The sequence below is a fragment of the Myotis daubentonii genome, chromosome 3 (genome assembly GCF_963259705.1).
Source record: "Myotis daubentonii chromosome 3, mMyoDau2.1, whole genome shotgun sequence".
In the NCBI taxonomy this organism is placed as follows: domain Eukaryota; kingdom Metazoa; phylum Chordata; class Mammalia; order Chiroptera; family Vespertilionidae; genus Myotis; species Myotis daubentonii.
Window position 1 is genome coordinate 168086573 of NC_081842.1, and position 25934 is coordinate 168112506.

The 25934-nt window shown below is 38.3% G+C and overlaps 1 protein-coding gene across 1 annotated transcript in view; it reads left to right on the top strand.

The window, feature by feature from the left end:
* Positions 1-25934, top strand: part of NEGR1 (neuronal growth regulator 1) — an 893227-nt gene that overhangs the window by 666821 nt on the left and 200472 nt on the right. Inside the window, exon 5 of the mRNA XM_059689178.1 lies at positions 11717-11837. Within this exon, the coding sequence (XP_059545161.1) occupies positions 11717-11837 (121 nt within the window). The remainder of the gene's footprint in view (positions 1-11716; positions 11838-25934) is intronic.

Consider the following 25934-nt stretch of genomic DNA (forward strand, 5'->3'; position numbering starts at 1 on the left):
ACACAATTTTTATTTTGTATCACATTTATGAACTCATGCCTCTTCCTTCTTTGTCAACAAGAAATAAGACAAGACTTACCATAAATGCCTTTCAAGGAGATTTTCTTGGTTAACTACACTTAAAAAGTAGAATATGGATGGAATTCTAAGAGAGTAAAAATGATATACTAGTCCAGATTGTAATTAAATTAATCGCATGTACAGTACTTAGACAATGTATTTTTTAAATAATCAGTTCCTTTTTCTATCCATTCCTTATCATGATTCCATGCTTTTAAATGAAGCATGTCTATGATACCCTATAAACTTGTAATAATTCCTGTTTAATAATAGCTAATGTTTACTTCCAACTCAGTGAAAAGCACAGAGGTAAGCACTTTCCATGAAGTGTTTTATGTTGTCTATACAGCAACCCTGTGAAGTAGGCATTATTTAATTTACAGGTGAAAAACAACTAAGGTTTAGAAGGGTTAGGTAAGCAATGAATGTGAGAACCACTTTTGTTTGACTGCAAAGCAGATCCTTTTCACCACACTATTTTGCCACTAGCTAAATGTTTAAGGTCTTGGGGAAGCTGGAGATACATTATAAACTGGATTATTTTCATCCCCTGAGAAAACAGCCAGAGATGTAATTCAAAGTGAAAGTCCTTTATGTTATGAAGATTATGATTCAGCTGTATTTCAGTAGTGTGATTTTTTTCAAAAAAATCTTACTAAATAAATTCTTTTTTAAAATGTTTCTCCTAGCAATAACATGGAGTTCGTAGTTTTCTGTGAGAACAAATTAGTCCAGAATGCAAGGATATATTTGCCTCATAGAAGTTGTTTATTGAACTTGTGATCCATTTCTATGGGATCTATGACAACCTTTGAAAGATTGTCAAATTATGCAATTATCATCAATTTCATCTGTAACAATATTTTACTGAACACATCCTATATGATGTGTTCTTCTGATAGGTACTGGAAACCTTAGATTTTTTTCAAAAGACTATTTTATAAAGGCTGTTTTAGTGTAGCTCACAAGTTCTAAAGTCTCTAGACCAAGGTCAACATGCTTATTTACCACAGTGCTTTTTTATGTAGTTTCTGTAGGATGAATTTCTTAATGACTTATTTTCTTTTACTAATTCTCATCCTTCTTTATTGTTGTAATTATTTAATATGGTACTTTCATCATTGTCCATCATTTTGAGAGGGAAAGGGTGATGTTCAAAATACTTTTGCAATTGGAACTCTCATGTTTCATTTCAACTATCTCAGTTCAACTAAGGCTCACTCTTTCTTATTTTTTTTAATAATAAGACTGTGGACCTGCTGGGGTTGGACCCCAGCACAAAACCAATGTTCCCATTGAGGATGGCAAGAGAGGAAGAAGGTCTTTGTGGCTGGTGTCATGTAACTAAAAAAAAACCTTGAATCTCAATTAGGCTTATTGGGTGCCAAGTGCTAAGGTTCTGTTGCTTGCACCTGCAGAGCCTGGAGTTTGGGATGAAGAACCTTCAGTTATCTTCATCCTGAAATTACAGGCTAAACAATGATAGGAAATAATCCCGTTGAGTAAATGAAAATGGAAGAATGCTCTTTTATAAGCATCTAATCACACAGGAGTTAAATATTCCTTCTACACCCTTTCACTCCTGACTTTTCCCAACATCTGTTCTTTGCTGTTCCCCACATCTCTATAATAACATTCTTCTGAAATTAATTTGCTTTAGTGTTCAATTGCTTCAGCTCATAGTCATATATAATCTGACATAAAGACAGTATCCCTAAATTTCAGCAATACAGATGAATCAGTTTATTCCAAAAGATGCCATTTGTACTCATCAATTTGAGCAGTCTTCTTTGCTTCTTTGATGTAATTGGAAGACATTATATCTGAGAAGAACAAAAAACTATCTCCATGGAAAGAAAAACAGTTCCAGAAGCCCAAACACATGTAGATGCACACACTCCCTATAAAAACAGCTTGTGTCGCTGGTCATGGCCAGAATTCACAGAGCAATAGAGTGTGGCGGTAAACGAAATAGGCTCTGGGAGCAATCATTCAGGTTGTATTATGTGATTGTCTTTTCTAGGAAGGGCCCAATTTGATTTCTTAGGACATGGAACATTTTAGTGGGAAATGAGTGCTTTGTATGACTTAGTCAAGCATGCTTATAATTCACTACTAGAGGCCTGGTGCATGGATTTGTGCATTGATGGTGTGCCTCAGCCTGTCCTGTGCCCTCTCAGAATCCAGGACCCCTTGGGAGAATGTCGGACTGATGGTTTTGGCCCAATCCCCGCAGGCCAGGTGGAGAACGGGCTGAAACCAGCAGTCCGACATGCCCCGAGGGATGTAGTAGTGCATGAAGTGGCACGTGGTCAGGGAGGAGCCCGAGCCAGGGCTGGGCACCAGAGAGTTCCCGCTCATCTTGGCCTCGCTGCGCCTGCCACTCAGGAGCACTGCCGCAGAGGTAGGAGAGGCTAGCCACCATGGCAGCTGCACTCACCAGCATTGAGCCTGGTGTCTGGTGCCCATTGGTTAGCTGAGCAGTGCTCCCACTGTGGGAGTGCACTGACCACTAGGGGGCAGCTCCTGCATTGAGAGTCTGCCCCCTGGTGGTCAGTGCGCATCATAGCGACCAGTCAACTGGTCACTCGGTTGTTCAGTCGTCCAGTTGCTTAGGCTTTTATATATATAGTTATAGCTCCAGTTGTAGAATTAATTAGTCATAAGTGTTGTGAATTCTATATTTCTGGCAAGTAAGTATCTTGATAATGCAAATAATTGAGGTCTTCTCCTCATGTAAAATTTATGAATATATTATACCTCATGAGCCTGTTGAATCTGTGATGATTTTTGACCTGAAAAGTCATGGATCACGCAACATAGCATGTAGAATAGACCTTAAACATCTACTAGTCCAACTGTCCAGTATACCCAGAATATGTCCCAAGAAATAGAGACCCACAAAAACTCAAATATAAAAACTTTTGCAATTTTGTGGTCTCATATGTTTGGAAAAAGTTCCATATGATAAGAAATTCATATGTCACAGTTTCTGAGATATGCCCTAGAAAAGAAACTTACTGGGTATAATCAGACATTTTTGTGGCCACATAACTCTTTTATGTATGCAAAATAATAGGGCTCAGAATGATGTAAACTTGGAAATTTGACTGTATGTCCTGTCACTGACTGTTAACTAAAATGAGTTGATTCTTGACCAATGATGTAATTAATTAAAATTATCTCAATTCTCACCTTTCTTGTGGATTGGCCAATGACTTTCTCATCATTCTAAAAATAGACTTCTAGCTACTCTGTCTGTTTCCTCACCTGCCTCTCTGCAGACTGTGTTTCACACATCAGCTAAAGAATCTTTATAAAATGTTCATTAAGCCATGTGACTCCTTTACTACAAATATCTAAAACTTCATCTCCTTAGAATAAAATTCAAAGACCATCTTGCCCCTCCTTTAATCTGTTAAGCATGTTTCTACCTCAAGCATGCTCTCAACTCAGGCCTTGACTTCTCTGTTTCCTCTTACTTTACTAATTTCCTACAGATAACTACTTGATTCCTTTTCTCACATCATTCAAGGCTCTGTTCAATTATGCCTTATCAGTAAGGGTCTGTTCTTTTACCTTGCTCAGTTTTCATTTCAGTTCATATCAACCTCATATTATTTATATAAATTTAAATATATATTTACTGTTTGCACATGTGTATATACCCCCCCAAAAAAATAAACCCCCAAATCCTAAATCTCAAAACTAATATTCCTATGAGGCCAGGAGTATTATTTTTATCAATGTGGCCCATAATAAACATATTTGTTGAATTGATGAAGGTATTAAAAGCAAATAAGTGGATTAATCTTCTTCCTCTTAACTAGTCATTTACAAAGGAGGCAGAATAACATGAATAAGAGTTTATTCATGTTCCCAAGAATAATCAATAGAGCCTTCAAGTTCAAGTTAAGAATTTTAGCCTCAAAATGAAATCTATGTGAGACCCTCCTCTCCATATTGATTTCCCATAGCTCATAGCTCTTTAATTCTGTAGCACAAAATAAATACTCTGGGGACTTTTTTATTATGCTCAATTTTAATTTTTGATTCATTATTTATACACTTCCACATGACATTTTTGGTGTTCATCACAGCAGCCCATGAACCCTTAGACAAGAGCATCATGTTCCCTTGACTTGTGTGGTGAAACACCTAGTGCTGAGCCATATGCACACTGTACTGCATAAAAGCATTCTAATGACAAATTAGATTTTTATTTCAGTTCATTACACCTGGGTTTTCAGGCAGTGTTCCAGATTTCATGGTTTAGTTTGTAATGAGTCACAGCTCCCTTGACAAACAAGAGACTAATTGATCTAACCAGGTTATCAATAGAAGCTTGTGATGGGTCTCCTAATGCATATGGTTATTTCATCTTCAATAACAATTGAATATCATAAAAGATTATGGTCCCTTAGCCTGACAGGGAAAAAGAGAGATGGCAGTTTGTGAGGACAAGAGTGAAAATACAATCTGATCTATACTTTTCACAAGCAAAACAGTGTCATAATAATAGACTAATAGGTGGGTTTTTATTTATAGATGTCTTTTGTACATTTTATTTACTTTTATAGGGGAACATGGATCTTTGCTTAACACAGAAACCATTATTAAAATGATTCCTGATATGATTGAGTGTTTGTGTGTTTGTATTTATATATATATATATATATATATATATATATATAGAGAGAGAGAGAGAGAGAGAGAGAGAGAGAGAGAGAGAGAGAGTATCCCTCAAAAATGTATATAGACACTTTGCATAAATTATAAAGGTGGTGTTTATTTAAAATAGAATTAATTTTAAAATTTGAGCTATCAGCTGTTAAAGTGTGTATACATTTTTGGGGCACTCTGTATATGTAGTATATATTTACATATATACATATATAAAAATGTGTGTATGTATATTATCTCACATTTTCTTATGGGTGAGACTTTCTGGGTAAATATGTTCATTATTTTTTTTAGCATTATTGCCAAGCACTTCAATAAAAATATTTATTTGATTTTTTTTCAGAATTATAAGTTAAACTTTTACTATTAAGAATAAAAATATCACAGACATGTAGAGGTCTATAATTTCAAAGTGAAGTATCATCCTTAACAGAAAATGATGGAGTTGCAAGGGCATTTTTAAAAGAAAAGGCAATGTTCTGTTTTAAGAGTGTTTACAGTTTTCATATTCACCGCATTTTGAAAAAGCATTAAACTCTGTACATTTTTATTGCTTTCTAAAGAAACCTAAAATATATCCAAAGTGCATATTTACTCAAGTCATTCATCTGAATGAATTAGTATTTTCATCCTCAAGGTTCTTATTATATTGAACTTTTTCTCATAACGTTATTTAAAATGTATTCTGTTTTAAATATTGGTGGAAAAGAAAATATGAAAAAAGACATTCATATAAAACTTCTAGAAGATAACATAGGAGAAAATCTAGATGACCTTGGGATTGGTGATGACTTTTTAGATATAACACCAAGAGGCATGATCCATGAAATAAATGATTGATAAGCTAGATTTTATTAAAATTAGAAATTTCACTCTGTGTAAAGTTCTATCAATAAAATTAAAAGACAAGCCACAGACTGGGAGAATATATTTGTAAAAGGCATATATGATAAAAGACTGTTATCTAAAATATACAAAGAACACTTAAAACTCAACAATAAGAATATAAACAACCCAATTTAAAAAATGGCCCAAAGACCTTACTAAACACCTCGCCAAAGAAGATATACAGATGGCAAATAAACATGTGGAGAGTCACTCCACATTATATGGCATCAGTGAAATGCAAATTTAAGAAATGAGATATCACTACACACCTATTAGAATAACTAAAATCTGACAACTCCAAATGATGGTAAGAATTGGAGCAATAGGAACTTTCATACATTGCTGGTAGTAATTCATAATTGTACAAACTCTTAGAAAGACAGTTTGACAGTTGCTTTTTTTAGAAAACTAAACATACTTTTACCATATGATCCAACGGACTTGGTATTTCCCCAAAGGACTTGAAAACATATGTCCACACAAAAACTTTCACACAGATGTGAATAGCTGCATTTATAATTACCAATACTTATAAGAAACAAAGAAGTTATTCAGTAGGTAAATGGATAAAGTGGTACATCAGACAATGCAATATTATCCAATGCTAAAAAGAAATAAGCTAGCAAGCCATGAAAAAAGACATGGAGAAACTTTAAATGCATATTAGTAAGTGAAAGAAGCCAAACTGAAAAGGCTACATATTATAAGATTTAAACTACATAACATTCTGGAAAAGATAAAACTCTGGAGTCAGTAAAAAGATCAATGGTTCTCAAGGGTGGTAGAGATAAATAGAGTACAGAAAAATTTTAAGGCAGTGGACTTTTAGGTTACAATGATGTGTCAATGTAGGTTTGTCAATTGCAATAAATGTACCACTCTGGTAGGGGATGTAGATAATGGAGAGGCTATGCATGTGTTAGGGCAAGGAATATATGGGTAATCTCTGTACCTTCTGCTCAATTGTGTGTGAACTTAAAACTGCTCTTAAAATTCTATTTAAAAAAGGACACATGCTTACAATGCCAATGTTTCCTTTCGATCTCTTCTACTTATACTGTCTTCTCCTTCTCAGTATTCTAACCTTCCAAAGTGATTCCTCTCTTTGTTTCACATATGTCAAGAAATCATATTGGCTCCAACTTTTCAATAGACTATAGCCAATCACTTTTCATTACCTCTAGTACCACGACCCCAGTCAGAGCTGTCAACCTAACTTTGCCTTGCTTACAGCAATAGCTTTCTACTAGTTTTCAGATTTCATCCTAACCTCACTGGTCTTTTCTCAACACAACAGCCAGAGTGGTACCTTTAAAACAAATGTCACATTATGTCCTTCCTCTGTAGAGGTTCACCATTTCACTCAGAAGAAAAGTTAAGCCTTTAAAATGACTCTCAAGTTCCTGTCTGCTCTTCCATCCTTCCACACTGCCCGCAAGCAGAGACCCACTAGCTCCATTCTTTTGACCCTCGGATATTCTGCCCTCTGGAGCTTGGGCCTTGTGTAAGGGTCTGTGACTTTAAGCCAGCTTGGGCCCACTGTATAGTCTTTCTATGGAAAGTTCTTGAGAAAAACCAGGCAACTTCAGGGTGTAGGAATGAGAAACAGCATTTCAGGTAGAAAAAAATCACATTAAAAAAATCACTATAGAGCTAATGCATAGGGTGTGTCCAATAGGATGCAGTAGAGAGCTCAGAGTGCCTTGGAACTTTTACTGATCTACCCTCAGCTCAGAGCTGGAGGAAGCTGACCCTTGTATACAGCTTGGCCTCTCCTATGCAAACTCTGACCCAATAGATGCAGCCACAAACAGTGAATTGCGTGATAGTTCCAGGCAGGTATTTCTAGGCTGATTACCGGAAGCACCCAATATAAACCTGCACTGGAACCCCATCCAAGTGGATTCAGAACCAACACAATGAGTGGAGGGCCTTAGAGCAGATCAGAGCCTGACCCAACTAACCACAAAAATGGCACACCCAAAGGGAGATCTTGGCAGGCACCAGACGCTGCTAAAACAACTTCCCTTCAGGGCACAGCCCCCACATGACAGCTCCTCCACTATGATCAAGGTTTATTTTTACAGTCAGTCAGCCTGAGGGTTAAACCCACCCATATCATTTAGGACTCAACTATAACAGGCTGGGTGCACAGAAACCACATAAGAGACATTCCTGGAGCCCCGAGCTCAGGTGATCTGGATGACTGAGCCACTGAGCCCCACAAGACACCTACAACATAAAACCACCATAACAAGTTTGGGAGTCATCACAGATCTACCTAATACACAATAATAAACACAAGTCAGACAAAATTGGAAATCAAAAATATGCCCCAAATAAAAGTAGAAGAGAAATCCCCATAAAAAAGAACTAAATGGAATGGAAGCAACCAAGACACCAGATACAGAATAAAAAACAATGGCTGTAAGGATGCTCAAAGACCTTAGGAAAACAATGGAAATTCTCAGTGAGTATTTAAACAAGAAGATAGAAAAAACATAAAAGGACATAGAAAGAATAAAAAAGAAACAGTTATAAATGAAGAACACAATATCTAAAATGAAGACTACACTAGAAAGAATCAACAGCAAGTTAAAAGAAGCAGAGAATCAAGTCAGCAATTTAGAGGACAAGATAACAGAAAACACCCAAACAGACCAACAACATCAAAAAAATGTTAAAAAATGAAAGTCTAAGGGACCTCTGGAACAACATCAAGCATAGCAACATCCACATCCTAGAGGTACCAGAAGAAGAGGGAGATCAAATGATCGAGAATCTGTATGAAGAAATAATGGCTAAAAACTTTCCTAACCTGGTGAACAAAAAAGACTCACAAGTCCAGGAAGCAGAGTCCCCATCAAGATGAACCCAAAGAGGCCCATACTAAGAAGCATCATAATTAAAATGGAAAAGGTTAAAGATAAAGAGAATCTTAAGCGCATTAAAAGAAAGACAGTTACCTGCAAGGGAGCTCTCATGAGCCTGCCAGCTGATTTCCCAACAGAAGCATTTCAGGCCAGAAGTAATTGACATGAAATATTCAAAGTGAAGAAAAGCAAGGAGCTACAACTAAGATTACCAAGAAAGGCTATCATTTAACATTGCAGGTGGAAATAAAGAGCTTCGTAGACATCAGAAATGAAAAGATAATGTGAAAAAGAAATTGGTATTTATATATAGGCATTCATGCATTGGTAATAAAGAAGCAGCAATATGATTGCCTTATGCTAGCCTAGTGTAATTGATATGTTTGCCTCAGAGTACTAAGAAAATCTCCAAAAAAATGTTCTGATGAATTTATTGGAAAAAAGTCTGCATATACGTAGACCCATGCAGTTCAAACCTGTGTTGTTCAAGGTCAACTGTATATACAAACACCTATGTATATATGTATGTATATGTGTGTACACACACACACATATATTTATATATATAAAAGCCCTCTGGCAGACTTGGCTCAGTGGATAGAGCGTCAGGCTGCAGACTGAGGGGTCCCAGGTTCGATTCCAGCCAAGGGCACATGCCTGGGTTGCAGGCTCAATCCCCAGAGGGGGGTGTACAGGAGGCAGCCAATCAATGATTCTCTCTCATCATTTGTGTTTCTATCTCTCTCTCCCTCTCCCTTCCTCTCTGAAATCAATAAAGAAATATATTTAAAAAATAAATAAATTTAAAAAAATGAATAAAAGCCCAATGACCTAATGGTGGACCGATCAGAATGACCAGAACAAGCAGTTGCTATGCTGTGCACTGTGGTAGCCAACCGGCCCGATCTGGGCCCAATAGGCGACCCCTAACTGCCTGTGGCCCCTCCCCCTGGTTGGCCCCACCCCCAATTGGACCCCTCACCCCAATCAGGGGTGGGACCCCTTCCCCCAGCCAGCCAACCTTCTGAGGTCCCTCCCCCTGGGCCGGCCTCCTGATAGGCCTTGATCACTGGGCAAGCTGAGCGACCCCACTTGTGCATGAATTTGTGCACCAGACTTCTAGTATTTATATAAATATGTCCTATATAATAAAGAGCTAATATGCAAATGGTTGTCACACCCTCATGCCCTCGCATCCTCGTGCCCTTGTGCTGGGGCCGGGGGACCTGAGGCCGCGCCACCCTCCCTGCAGGGCTTGATGTGGGTGGGGCCGACGGGGTCTGGGTCTTGCGTGATTTTGAGGCGTATTCAGATGGGCAGGAACTTGATTCTGGGTCCCGCGGCACGCCCCAGACTCTGATAGGAGGGAAATTTTCATATACATTTTACTAATTTTCTTTTATCTCTGACACTTCTATTATAGAGAAAGGGCAAAAAGCAATATTAAAATATTTACTCTAATTAATTCCCTTTTAATGTGCATGAATTTCATGTACTGGGCCACTAAAATATATATATTATAAGGGGTTGACTAAGTGATTATACAGTCAGAAGTTCCACAATATGCTGTCTATAAGTTGGAGACCCAGAAAAACCAGTGGTATAGTCAGTCTCTGTCTGAAAGTCTGAAACCCAGAGAAGCCAATGGTTTAATAACTACTCAGAGGCTGTCTTAGCTCAGCAGTTAGGCAGAGAAGAGGTGAGTTCTCCCTGTGCCTTTTTTTCTCTGTAGTCCCTCAGTGGATTATATGATGCAAACACACATTGGAGAGGGTAACATGCTTTACTGAGTCCACTGATTCAAATGCTAATATTCCATGGACACACCAAGAAGTAATTTTTAGCAAATATCTGAACCCAGTCTAGGTAACACAAAATTACCCATCACATTCCATCTTCTGCTCTCCCTCTGTCTCTTTGCTTCAGCCACACTGATCCCCTTGATATTTTTTTCAAACAAATCAGCTTGCTGGAGCCTCAGACCTTTATTGCAAGCTGCTCCCTCTTCCTGGAAGACTATGTGTGTTGCTTAAATCTTACCTTCTCAATGAGTCCTAATCAAATTACCCTACATAAAATTGCAATCCATTCTTTGCTCTAATGCCTCTTACTTTGCTGTATGTTTTACCATATATTTTATCAGATTCTAACATTTCATTTAAATTAATTATTTATGATACTTACTGCTTATACTCTGTTTCTCCATCCCCCTAGAGTATAAGCTTCATCCTGTCAGGAAGTTTAACTGCTTTGTGCCTTGGGAAATACCTGACAGTTTTTGATGGCTCAATAACTATTTAATAAATAAAGGAATGACTATTCTACAGAAAACCTTTTCAAGCATCATTTTGTGCCAAGCATTGTGCTCTGATATCTGAATATGCAAATTGATCACATACTTACCCTGCCTTCAGGAAACTAACAAGGAATCCTGAGCTACTGATAAATAAATGCAATACAAGATAGAAATAGTTTGGGATGGGAAATTTATAAACACTACTTAGAGACGGGAAAACTGTTTGTAGCCAGAGCAATAGGGAAGAGTTTGGAGATGGTGACACCTAAATTAGCACTTGAATCTGTGAAAATGAGGAAGAACAACATTCCAGGTAGAAGAAACCACATTTCAAAAAATCGCTAAAGAGCTAATACATGGGGAGCAGACAGGGAAAAGCATAGAATATTGAAAGAGCTTAGGTTCTGAGTCAACATGCCTGGCTTCAAGTTCAAATTCTTGTGTGACCTTAGACAAATTATTTACCCTCTCTGAGTTTCAATTTTTATATTTGTAAAAAGGGATAATGCCATCTAGCTTAGGGTATTGCTGTGAAGAAATCATGAACAAAAATCACCTAGTCCAGTGCCTGGCTTCGAGCGATCACTCAATATCTGAGAGCTATTATTGGAGTATAGTTTGGCTGGAGTGTAGATGAAGTGTGTCCCTCACCAATGCCGTTTTCCAATAGGAAGCAAGGCCAAAATGTATTGCATTTACTCTACACTCTCTGGGAACATTCGTCTATTGTCCAACTTGAAAAATGAAGCTGAAAGTCTTGTATTAGAAGCATAACACCCTGAAAATGTGATGCATTGGCCTATCAGGCGTAAGATTGCTTTGAATACAGAAGGAATGGAAATATATGTGTGTTATATTTCTGCTGAAGATTATTTTTACTTACCCACCGGTTTATTTGTGTGTGTTTCTTTTTCAGTTGCTCCTACCATCCAGGAAATTAAATCCGGTACCGTGGCCCCCGGACGCAGTGGATTGATAAGATGCGAAGGTGCAGGTGTGCCGCCTCCAGCCTTCGAATGGTACAAAGGAGAAAAGAAGTAAGGACTTTGTGATTGTTACTGTGTTCCAAGCACTTTGAGCTAATGTGTTTGTGTTTCAGATCCTTACTTTAAGCAATTTCTTTAACTGGCTTGAATGATTCTCAACAGCCTCCTCGCAGGCAAGCAAACTGAAGGATCCCACGTGGGAAAGAAGAGGAGCTAATAGCATCCTGAAGAAATGTCCACTTTGGTTTATATGATCTGAGAAATGCCTGCAAATCCCTCATCGCTGATTCTTTTATTTGTGCTTCTCCCTTCTGAACCAGCACGCCATTGCTCTTGCTGGCAACCACATTTAATTGGGAAGTAAACCAGCACTTAAAGGACTTGGGCATAGACTCCATGAGAGCACTCCAAAAGCCATGGGAGTCTCTGTCTCTGCCCAGCTTCCTTGATAAGACTCAACACTCTCACCTGCCTTGCTCTCCCTCAAGACATTCTAACACTTTGTTTTATAGCTCACTGTGTTTTAGATATTCTGTCACTAAAGGGGCTGTAGAGGAAATAAAGTACATGGTTAAAGGACTATCCCATGTGATTTTAAGGCTCCTCTAACTTCAGCTCTGTAACCATTGTCCCCTTGAGAAACCTCAGAAGGCCTTGGCAAGAGCATTTGAACAAGAGAAGTCAGGACTCCACTACTTTCTCGTTATTTTCAAGCAGTAAGCTCATTCAAACTTCTTTAGCTGGTCTTAGCTATCAAAAAAGAGCGGAACCCCTGTGGATTAACTGGAAGATGGGATGTAGAGGAAAGGGTAGTAGCTATAATATATATATATATATATATATATATATATATATATATATATATATATATATAATCACTTTAAAACCAGGGAGGGATGTATTCAAGCAAATGTTAGGTTCAACCATGACTGTAGTTTTACTTAAAAAATAAATTGCAGCTATTTTGCATAGAATCTCTTCTACCATTTGGGATATTCCCTTTTTAATTCTTTTAACTAAGTAATTAATGCTTTTACTAATTTTAAATCTACCTTTCTGTGGCTTCATGGAAGCCCCCATGTTTTTATTTACTTAGAATAAGACAAACCTCTCTGGGTCACCCTTGTTGCACCCTATAAGATTATGTATCGCCTAATACAACGTTCTCAGATTCAACTGGCTACTCGGTTGAGATGTCTTCAATTTGTTTTTTTGTTTGTTTGTTTTTGTTTTTTTCTTTAGCATATTTGTTTCTTCTTCTTTTTTTAATCCTCATCAGAGGATATTTTTCCATTGATTTCTAGAGAGAGTGGAAGGGTGGGAGGAGGAGGGGAGAGAGAAATAGAGAGAAATATCAACGTGAGAGAGCCACATCGATCAGTTGCCTCCCACATGCAGTCCCTACCGGGGCTGAGGAACCTGCAACCGAGGTATGTGCCCATGACCAGGAATCAAACCCTCGACCACTGGGTTTGCAGGTGGATGCTCTAACCACTGAGAAACCTGCCAGGGCGAGATAACTTCAATTTGTGATTATCTTTATGGACAATCATCTAGAAAAGTGGTTCTCAATACTTTGAAAGCTATGCACTCCTTTATTCAAATGCAATCTTGTTTAGAAGCTCAAAAAGTAATAGCTACAGTATGAAAGTAATACTTCTCTGGTAGATATGGGGTGGATGAATAGAACCTTAATTCCACCTGTTCCGAAACCTCCCTTTCATGGGACATCCTTTCAGTCCCCCCACACCCTTGGCCCCACCCCTGAATTTCCACAAAAAAAAATAATTAATAAATTAAAAATAAAAAAATAAAAACAGTTTAAATAATGACAAACTAAAGTCATTTTTGATCTTGTGTCATTTTTCTTAAAAGCTAACAAACAATTATTCCCAGTAGTGCAAATGAGAGCTCATTCGTTAAAGTCTACTTTGCTTCCAATATTTTGTGAGGTGAATTTTTTGATTGTTCCTTTGTTTTGGGGGTGTTTTTTGTTCTCTCTCTCTTGTTTTCTCTTTCTCTCCCTTTCCTAAATACAGAACCTTTAAAAAATGGCTGTAATAATCCCTAGTCCATTTTTTTGGCCTATAGCAATTATAGCAAGATGCCAATTGATGTTCATAGCCATAACTTCAGTGACTTTTTTTTCCTACTGAGGAGATGGACTATAGCTATTATTGGATTTTCAAAGAAATTTAAAACCACTCCTATCAAAGATAGATTAATATTCCCCAATCAGTGTCACTCCCCAAAACACTTGTACACCTAGAGAAAGTCTAGGAGCTATGAAATAAAATGCATATGTAAATAGCAAACATTTTCATTTCAGAGAAAAGTATACATTTATCTTTGTTAGGATTGGAGTTGAGGAAATACTCAAATTCTCAAACATAATTAGAATGTACAAATTCCTCTCAATATAGTAAAGCACACTTAAATATATGCAGGAAATAGGAGAAAGAAATATGCTTGTTGCTGATCAGTTGTTGTTACACTCACTAATTGGATCTACATAGTAGTTTCAAAGCCCAGGCCATTCAAATATTTACCTCATCAAAATGAAAAACTCACAAGCAACTGCTATTTGATAAGCAGTGTTCCAAATTTTTAATAAATATTAACCAGCTTATTTTTATAATGAACCTGTAAGATAGATATCATCATTTTCTTCTACTTGTTTGGGAGAGATAAAAGAACAGAGTGTTTTCAGAGTAATTTGCACAGGTTGATACAGTTAGTGACAGAGCTTGGATTTGAACCCAAAAAGTCTTGCAGTTCTTCGTGCAGAGTCCATGAGTTTAACCCCTACACTATGGCACTTAGTTTAAGTCATGGCCCCTCCGAGTCTACCAAAAATCAATTGAAATGTCAACATTAAAGGCCAAACGTAAAGGCATTGCAAATCAATTATGAATTAGCCAAAAGGAAATATGACACATAAAAACAACCAGCTATAATTTCCCCATTTATTATTAATTTTCCACACAAAAATAGTGGAATCAAAGTAGGCACACAGAGAAGCAACAGATAGAGCATGTTTCTGAGTTGTTTTCTTGACCTCCAGGTGTCTGACTAGAGCACGAAGCTGTCAGAGACCCTGTCAGAGACCCTGTCAGAGACCATGTCAGAGTCAAGGGGAGTTTTCACAACATCTGGAGAAGTTTCATTTCCTAGAGATCTTTTATGCTTGGGGCTTACAACTATATTCAGAAATAACTTACACACTGCTTTTATTTCTACTTAAGGGGATATTTATAAAAAGTCACCTCTCTTAAATGTTCAAAGTCAGATTGTCAATAAAATAAATATAAACAAATAAGCACACACACACACAAAAAAAACAGAGACAGTACCTGACCACCCCTAGTCTTTTCTCTGCATAGCATTCTGCATTCTGTGGAATCCATTTCTATGTACTGGAAATAATCCACTTGATAACCTTTAAAAGAAAATCTTGTCAAATTTAGCACAATTTAAAGAACATTAAAAAAAAGCAAATACTTACTGAAGACAAATCATTTTTCCAGGCCCTTTAAATACTTTTAACTTTTTTAGTCCTCAAATCTCTGTGAGGTACAATTTATTATTTTCAGTTTACTGAAGGCAAAACTAAGATATGGTCCTTTGGAGTCTGCCAACTTTAAGTTGCCATCAAGATACATTTTAGATTTGTCAACCTCTTAGTCCCTGTCCTTTTCCCCTGTATATGTTGACATTGTTAATTATCTATTGAACAAGTAACAAGTTAACCCAAAATTTAACAGCTTAAAATAGTGATCGTTTATTATTTCAATCAGTTTTTTGGGGTCAGGAAATCAGGGTCAGCTAAGCTGTACATTTATAACTCCAGATCTCTGATCAGCATCTGAAGCTTGAGGAGGGTTGGAGGAACTGCTTCCAAGACAGCTCACTTCCAACATGCCTGGCAGGTTAGTGCTAGTTACTGACAGCGTCTCAGTTAAACCCTATGTGGACGTCTTCATAGGACTGCTGGACTGTCAACGTGATATGGCAGTTGACTTGCCCCAAAACTAGTGATCCAAGAAAAAGCGAGGTAGAAGCTGAAGGTATCTTTTGTGACCAAGTCTCAGATGCCATGCTCTGTCATTTCTGCAATACTTGATTGATTACACAGGGTGATCCTAATCAATGTAGAGGAGCCACACGGGAACATAAGTATCAGGAGATAAGAATCATTAGATGCCATCTTCAAAGATGACTCCCACACTGTCTCCATCATGGATAATATAATTATTTTGTATTAGAAATATTAGCCACTTGACCGTAATGCATTGCATTGTTTAGATAAGTATTGAGAATGACTCAGGTTTTAATAGTTGTTATGAAAATATTATCCCTTGCTATAAAATGGTCCTTTTCTTAACACTGTAATCTCTTTCAGCATACCTGGCAGGGACAGTACAATTAGACTTAATTTTGTTTCAGATACATTTAAATATTGGGATATCAGAGTTGTGTGTTCAATTAAATAGAGAGCCACAAATTAATGTTTTTATTAATAACAGAGAAGATTGATAAGAAGAAATATATTCCTTATATATGTAGTAAAAAGACACTTTGAACCAGGCAAGTACTATTAAGCAAATCATATTTTTGATGACGTGAAATTAAGTTAATCTATGGCTTAAGAGCTGTACATTCATTTATGATTAAGACTATATACATAAATTTTAATGAACTCATGTTTTTGCAAAAACATGGGATTTACATTACTTTGTGAAGATGTCATTACCCTTTGTCTCAGATTGGAATTTTGCTATTTGCTTGCTTGTTTGAATTTCCTCCCTTTTTTTGGATATCCTCAAATCCTGCTCTGAGGCCTAGAAAGATAAGCCCACTGGTTTCTAATGCCATTTAACTGCTCTAGGCATTTTTTAAAAAAGTACATTATTCACTTTGCCTGTATTCAGGCAAATGACCAATAGTAGCAATGAGTTTTGGAATTCTTTAATAACAACATGTTTTCTTTCTTAATCCTCCAACAGAATTTAAGATAGGGATATAAAAGTTACAAATGAGGTAAATACACATTAGCTCCATGAATGAAAAGCAAATATATAATAAAATATTACAAATTATTTATATATCAGTTAAAAAAACAAATTTGTACCTAAGAAATTGAATATTTTGTATTTGATCATGAGTACCTATAATATTTTGACATTTTAAGCAATAAGTTTAAATTTAATCTATGCATTTTAAGTCACTTTATAGCCAATATTATGTCAGCATATCTCTCATTTCAGAATCCTGTTAATTGTTTAGCCAGTCTATACCACTGCTGTAGAGGAAATGTGATAAGCATTACCATTTTGCTTTGGATTAGCTATCTATGTGCCTAAAACATGCATGTACAGATATTTACAAAATGCATGTAGGTATTTGAATGGATAGGAAAATGGCCAAAATTAAGTATGCCATGCTCCCTTCACACAGAGATATAATGACCTTTTTCAGTTAGGTTAGGTTTTTACTTTAGGGGATGATGATTTTTCATTCTTGGTTCTACAGAGGTGAGATGAACTTGAGAAATCATAATGAAATAAAGTGACCTTTCCTCTCGTTTTTCCTATTCTAGATATATACGACCCTATCATCTAGACAGGCCATAAATTTTATCTGAGTAGTATTCACTTTAATAAAAGCATATAAGTGAGGGTGTTTTCTTCCCTTCTTTTATTTTCAAGGAAAGCAGAAAATGAGTTAAAATAGTTCTTTGTATCATCAATGATCCTCTTTCTTTGCTGTTTTTCATATAATTTATTTATGTCAAAGGTAGGAATACATTACATTTGTATAACACATTGTGATATTCAAAACATTTTTTATATATGGTAGTTTTGCAAAATGTGCACATTTTTACATTTCACGTACATAGAGTCAACTCTTTAAACTTGGAGTATTGCATGAGAGAGAAAAAAAAGAAAGATATAAACATATAATAATAACAATTCAAATAGTGCGGACGTGTACACTGCTCTATGAGTTTCAGAAAGACATAAAATGGGACATACTTTGCTGTTCCTTCAACTGGTCTTCATTTCCATATGCCTCTGACAGTGTAGCTCTCCAATCTAACAGATAGTCTCATGTTGAAGATGTGTACTTAATATCACATAGTTCTCAAACTACCACTTCATCTGGAGCTCAACCATGGATAGTGATATAAAAACAATAGTCTACAACTAGAACACTTTTGGAACCTATATCCTGATGAGTATAATTTAAACCTTAGCAAAAACTACCAATATATACATACTTATTTACAAATTATGCACATACATTTCTGAACTGGTATACTGCATACATTAAATGAAGTACAACAGATCAAATTTAAAAGATAAGGTGCCAATGGACATTCTTAGGTGCACTATCTGTTATTTTCTTCCCACACTCCAAAAGGTGACTTTTACCCCCCTTGGCGTATTTGCCCTCTCTTTTTGAGATTCTTTTAAAGTATGGTAGCTTAAAGTGAGGAAGGTTAAGGAATTTTCAAGGACAATTTTAATGACATGCAGCATTTACCCTACATGCTGACTTTACAATCTTACCACACACATATAATCTCACCCATTCCTTGCACCATTTTAACTAAATTACACCTGAGGGAGGACTGTATCTCATAAAGGTTATATGACTTGTTGAAGGGAAGTGCTGGATAAGGAGTGAAATCTAATTTCAAGGAAACTTGGAAGATGATGAATATGTTTATGGCCTTGGTAGTGATTCACAGGTGTATACATATCCTCAATATTTTTGCAGGTTTGTATACATCATATGTACAATACAGGGTGGGGGAAAAGTAGGTTTACAGTTGTGACTACGTGAAACACAGTTTATTCTTGTATTATTATTTATTAATTGTTGTATTATTTCCATATGAAAAGCTGTAAACTTACTTTTGCCAAACCCATCCTATCTAATAAAAGAGAAACATGGTAATTGGCGTACGACCGATACCCTTTTCATTGGCTAATCAGCGAGATATGCAAATTAACTGTCAGCCAAGATGGCGGCCGGCAGCCAGGCAGCTTGAAACTAACATGAGGCTTGGTTGCCTCAGCGACAGAGGAAACCAACGTTCCCCGCCTGCCGCTGCCTCTGAGCTGGCAGTTTAAGAAACATTGTAACAAATACGCCCAACTTCAGCCAGCAGATTCGCAACATTGTAAGCAAAGGCCAGAAACCTACTTTCAGCCGGAGGCCTAAGAGCTGGAGCCAAGCCTCAAGCTAAAGCTGGCCCAGAATTAAAAAAAAAAAAAAAGGAAAAAAGGAGCGGTTGGGAGCTTCAGTCACCCCCAGCCCGAAAACAGCCCTCAGCCCCTCACCCAGACTGGCCAGGCACCCCAGTGGGGACCCCCACCCTGATCCAGGACACCCTTCAGGGCAAACCAGCCGGCCCCACCCATGCACCAGGCCTCTACCCTATATAGTAAAAGGGTAATATGCCTCCCGGCACCGGGATCAGCGGAGCTGTGAGGCCTCCCGGCACTGGAATCAGCATGACAGGGGGCAGCACCCAAACCCCCTGATTGCCCTGCGGCTCTGTGTGTGACAGGGGGCGGGGCCACAACCTCCCTATCCACCCTGCTCTGTGCCTGATAGGGGGGAGCTCCGCCCCCCCCCACGGGCCCTGCTCTGTGTGTGACGGGGTAGAGCCATAACCTCCCCATCAGCCCTGCCCTGAGTGTGAGAGTGGCGGCGCCCCAACCCCCTGATCCGCCCTGCTCTGTGGGTGATAGAGGGCAGCACCCCAACCCCCTGATGGGCCCTGCTCTGTGCGTGACAGGGGGTTGCTCCACAACCTCCCCATCGACCCTGCCTTGAGTGTGACAGGGGATGGCGCCCCAACTCCCCAATCGGCCCTGCTCTGAGCCCGACCAGGGGCTGCACCTAGGGATTGGGCCTGCCCTCTGCCACCCGGGAGCAGGCCTAAGCCAGCAGGTCGTTATCTCCCGAGGGGTCCCAGACTGCTAGAGGGCACAGGCCAGGCTGAGGGACCTCCCCTCCCCCCCGAGTGCACAAATTTTTGTGCACCGGGCCTCTAGTATAAATATATACAGCTTTGTATACCTCAATAAAGTGATTTTTTTAAAACAGGAGAAAACAAGACAAACTCTTAATTTCCTGACTGTTGTGCCAGAATATCCCTCATCTAGATTTCACACCACAACCTTGATTACTCAGAAGAGACTATAAATATATCTCTTCCCCATCACTCTTTCATTCTTTCTCTCATCTCTCAAGAGTGAGCAATCACATGTTTAGATTTAGAATGATACCAGAAATAACTTCATTACGAACCCATGTTAAAATGATTTTCCTTGCCCAGCTGGTGTGGCTCAGTGGTTGAGCATTGACAAATGAACCAGGAAGTCACGGTTCGATTCCCGGTCAGTGCACATGCCCAGGTTGCAGGCTCGAACCCCATTGGGGTACATGTGGGAGGCATCTGATCAATGATTCTTTCTCATTATTGATGCTCCCTCTCCCATCCTCTGTGAAATCAATAAAAATATATTAAAAACAAAACAAACAAACAAAAAAACCTTCCTCATCTTCTGTAATAGCTGCTTGACTTTCCGTGAACCTCTAGTCTCAAAACCAAGTTGTGAAATTGTGCCAATATGTGTTTTCATCATCCCTTAATTTTAAAAAGAAAAAAAAATGATTTTCCTTGCTGAGCTCAGATTTTACTTCACTCAACATCATGTTTCGGACACTATCTGTGAGGTAAGTTGAAGATTTTTAAAGGAAATAAGTTCCTGTATTGAAGGAACGTGAATTTATAATGTTACCTCTCTTATTTTTCTGTGTTTATTTATTTATGTTATTTTATTAATTCCATTCTGTTGATATTTCACTTCTTTCAATAACCAAATTCTTATTAGCACAACTCCATCACCTCTGTGATGACTTTGTCATCTGAGGTCGGGAAGATAAGGGAAAAATATGTGAAACAAGTGGGAGCATTTCAATTACTGAGAATGGAAGGCACGTGTCCATGCAAGACATAAATACACGTCATTATATTTAAAACTTGGGTCTAGTCAAACAACATCGAAAGTAGACCATCTCCAGCTTGCGTCCCCTGACTTAGAGTCTATGATTTGTCATAAAATTCATCACAGTGAATTAAGTACTAAGTCAGAAAACCTAAGGGAACTCTAAATTGAGTCTGGTAAAAGTGCACAGCAAGAGTCCATTCTACTCAAGTCAGATCATTAACACATGCTTTAGGGAAAGGTAACTTCTGTGCTGGACACTGAAGGGTGAGCAGCCTTTACATACATTGCAAGGGATCAAAAATAATCGCAGGCAAAGAAATAACAGTGGAAACATCATACACCATGATGTGAAGAGTTTTTTGTGTGCCTGTGGTGCAGGATGTGAAATCAGGTGTAATAAGAGGTAAGGTTAGAAAGTCACTCAGGGCAAGAATTGGAAGGTCTTAAATGTCAGGATAAGACATTTGAATTTTATTGCATAGACAATGGGAAGGCGTTGAAGAGCTTTGCACAGGTAGTAAAATGACCCACTCCCTGTCTCACAAATGTTTCTTGGAGCAATTGGGAGAAATGGAAGGGAAAAATATGTAATTGATTGAAGCTAGGGTATTGGTTGTGCAGCTGAAAATAAAAAAACAGCAAGAGAGGAAATATGGTATTTGTATATTTTAGTGACTGATTAGATACAACAAAATGACAATCTGGCCAAAACCGGTTTGGCTCAGTGGATAGAGCGTCGGCCTGCAGACTGAAAGGTCCCAGGTTCGATTCCGGTCAAGGGCATGTACCTGGGTTGTGGGCACATCCCCAGTGGGAGATGTGCAGGAGGCAGCTGATGGATGTTTCTCTCTCATCGATGTTTCTAACTCTCTATCTCTCTCCCTTCCTCTTTGTAAAAAGTCAATATATATATATATATATATATATATATATATATATATATATATATATATTAAAAAATGACAATCTGAAGGTATCCCAAGTTTTCTATCTCAATAGCAATGTAAATGGTGAAGCCATTATCTGAGGCTGGGAGGGATCGGGCTGAGTTTGGTTTGGGACAAGCTGACACCGAGATGTTAATATTTCTCCTGAGTAAGGGAGTATCCCTGAAAGGACTCACACACACATTTGTATCTTTCCATAATGCCAGGTTTATTAGGAGAGACAGCTCCAATAAGCCAATAGAGTCACATGCATGTGACACAGAGAGAGGGAGCTTAGCTGATAAAAGTAAGCAGGGCAAGCGTCTGGCACAGAGTCCCTTCATTGACCACCTTCAAAGGTGGACAGGCAGCTGTCACTCTTACAGCAGGTGTCTGCATTGGTGGCACACATCCCATGGAGTGAAAATCTGGCAGGACTCCGAGTGTGATCCATGATACAGCCAAGCTAGAGCATTGGGTGGGTGGAGCTCTGAGATTTTATCGTCCACCAGGGGTGGAGGTCCCACTCATATTGGTGTGCAGGTGGAGTACTTATCCAGGCATCCAGACTTGTGGTTTTGGGTATTTAGGACCCCTCCTAAAGGTATTCCCATTATATCCCATTAACATAAGTCTTGACATAGCACTTGACATAACTGTCATGGCTGACAGTGACTCCAAATTGTCAAAGGTGTCCAAGAAGTCCATTCTGCTCTTGATCTATACAATACTGCATACACAGCCTCACATTCCCCTGGAACGTGTTTGTGTTCTTAAATTTATAGTTAAATTTTTAAATAAATGTTTGAACTTATACTTGAATCCTTTCAGTGGTTCTTCATTGTCCCTAGAATAAGGTCCCTAACACCACAGTATGGTATGGTAGACCTTCATGTTTTAGCCCCTGTTTACCTCTCTGGCTATGAATCTTGCCTTCCTACCCTCTCACAATAGGGATGATAGCCATCTGAAATATTTTATTTCCCAAACTGTGGCTTGGTCTTTGTCTTTCAGGCCTTTCCTATGTTGACCTCTATAATACCCTTCCACATGCACACTCTTGCCTGATTACCTTCAGCTTGCTTTATTCCACTAGTCCTTAAGTCTCAATTGAGATGTCACCTTCTCCAGGAAAACTACCCTGAGCCTTTTCCACTATTGGAGGAAGCTCTCCAGGAGTACTCCCATGAACTTATCTCTATAAAGCACTGGATGCCTGGTGCACGAATTCATGCACAGGTAGGGTCCCTCTTGGTGGCCTGCAGAGATCTGACTGAAACCCACAGTCCAATGCCGCCTGCAGCTCCTGCCTGCTGCTCCCGCTCATCCAGGCCCCACTGTGCCTGCTGTGGGCTCGCTCCCAATCAGTCCCACTCCCAATCAGTCCCGATCGGGAGAGGCTCGCCAGCCATGCAGCACTCGCCAGGCATGAGCCCTGCATCTGGCGCCCTCCCAAGGGGAGTGGCCTGTGGGATCAGGCTGAAACCAGCTCTACAACATCCCCCGAGGGGTCCTGGTGTGAGAGGGTGCAGGCAAGGCTAAGGGACTAACCTATCAGTGGGAGCATCTGCCCCCTGGTGGTCAGTGCCGGTAATAGTGAGCAGTTGAGCATCCTTAGCATTCATTAGCATATTACTCTTTGATTGGTTGTTCGGTGGTTCTGCCATTTGATCTATTTGCATATTGACCTTTTATTATATAGGATATTCACCTTTTTTACTTGTCCACCACTCCTTCTACACTATAATCTACCTAAGCGTGAGGATTCTGCCCTGTTCACCATTGTTCATTGGCTCTAACATGGTGTTTTGGAATACACTATGTTGTAAAAATGAGTTGTGTGGCCTTGTAATAACAACAAAGTATAGCCATTCTTATTTTAATACACTTTCAAACTGATAAGAGGATATTAGTACAAATGCATCCTGTAACTCTAGATTGTGTGATGCTCTCAACCCAACATATGATTACAGAAAGGAAGACGGTTTCTATTGCTCAAGTCCGACTTCCCAGGATTTCTATTATGTGAATGTGGTCTCTGCAAAATGCTTGTGTTGGTATATTGTAGGATGAAAATTGACATTAAAATCATGGACACATTGATGTTCGCAAAGCAGTTCAAGCATAGGGGAGAGGTCTTGTCAGAGGCCAGGTTGTCAGGGATACAAGATTCACTGCAGTCAGGAGAGGATTGACACCTGCACTGTAGGCTTTGTTTATTCGATGTAGGGTTAAAAGGCAGTATCTCCCCCAAACTGAATCAAACTGTCACAAGTAAAGCAGCTCAAAGCTCTCCAACCTAAAATTATCAATGTCATTAAAATGATAAAGTAAATAAGACATTTTAAATAGCCTAATAAAGTCTAAATCATTAAAGCGTCCTAATATATTATAATAGCATTAATATATTCAAATGTGCAACTAAAGATAGATAACTCTTGGGGCTAAGACACTGATGCATGATATTCCTGTCTGTTTCTAGGAGTAACTGATATCATATTGTTTTTGAGCCTTGGGTACCAAGCAACATGATAAACCCCTAGGTTGCTATAGAAGCATGTTCAAAAAATTTTAATTTCTCTCTAGTTTCTTACCCTCCTTTTAACTTTTTTAAAACCTACCCTGCGCATCTGTGAAAAGCCTAGATGAGGTTGATAATGCTCATGTAGCTGGGAGAGCGTGGCGCATCTTAAAATCATGATGCCACGATCTTTTCAGTCACTCTCCTACATCTTTTCTTTAAAAATAATTTCCTGTGTGCTCAATATTTAATATTTTGCTGCCATCTGAGAGGAAATGTATCTGTTCTTTCTAAGAAACAGACCCTATCATTAAACAATAATAACACCTATCATATATCTAGTGCCTATTTCATTTGATATGTATATCTGCATAGACACTACATTTTATATATTTAAAAACATTCTTACATCAACACTTTATTCAGATTGCCTTTATTTTTTTTCCAATTTCACAGGTGAAAAACTAAAAATTGTTAAAATGTGAGAACAATTTATCCAGTCAGGCGTATAACAATTACTCACTGTGTACCTACTAAGTACCTGGCACTATGCTACACGCTTGGAATACAGTGAATGGCAACACCACCCAGGAATATTACCCTAGTAGAGTTGCATTCTAAGGGAATATTGACAGCAATCAAAGCCATACTAATATATAAAACTTACAACTGAAGTGGTGTCACCAAGAGAAGGATTTGATATGATGATGACTTGACAATAACTCTGTAGCATCACTAGCACTTGAACTTTAGAAACAATTTTGAAATTACTTAAAAATATTGTATTCTTGCTACTTGTCTAGGTTGTATTTTTCTGCCATTCTAATTACATATTGCATATATACTATAGGGTGAGATTACCACCCAAATATTTAGTGAATCTAGGGGGAGAAAACAAACATTAATTGATACTGAAGTTTTGTGTGTTGGGGGATATAGTTTGAGAAGAGAGGAAGGCAATGCTCATTTCTTGTTTCTCAGAGTAGCCTGGAGAGTCAGACTCTTTTGGAGGCTGAAGACAGCCTCTGTAAGAGGCTGCAGTGATGCACATAACTAGCCCCAAAATAATAGTTAACCTCCAAGGAAACTGCCAAATAGCTCCCTAAATTGAACCTACATTTATCTTTGACTTTCTACCCCATTAGATTCACCCCATGGATTGAACTTGGTATTTGTGGTATTTGTATATTTCAGATGCCACATAACACTTTATTTAGCTCCATTTGTTTTATTTGCTGGTTTGAGTTGATTTCCTTGAACCAAGATGATTTCTGACTTCTCCAAACATAAAAGCAATATTCTTGTTCCTACTTAGTGATTTAAATGCCAGTAGCTACTTGGGGAGAATACCAATAGTAGTAAGAAGACCTGGATCTGAATTTTGGTTTTATCACATATCAGTTGGTGCAAGATTAATTAACTTAATCTTTCTAAACTTCTTATCTTTCATCTGTAAAATGCTCTAATAATACCTCCTCAGCTTGAGATGAAGATTAGTTGACATACATTTGAAAATGTTTAAATGTTTTCTGAAGGTCAACTTTCCATACTTTTAACATCAACCTTTTTTTGTGCAATGCTAAAAATCTTTGTTAGATTACTTCAGTCATAAGTGTGTTAAGAACAGCTAACATGTTCCACAAATAAAAACATTCATACTCACAATGAGAAG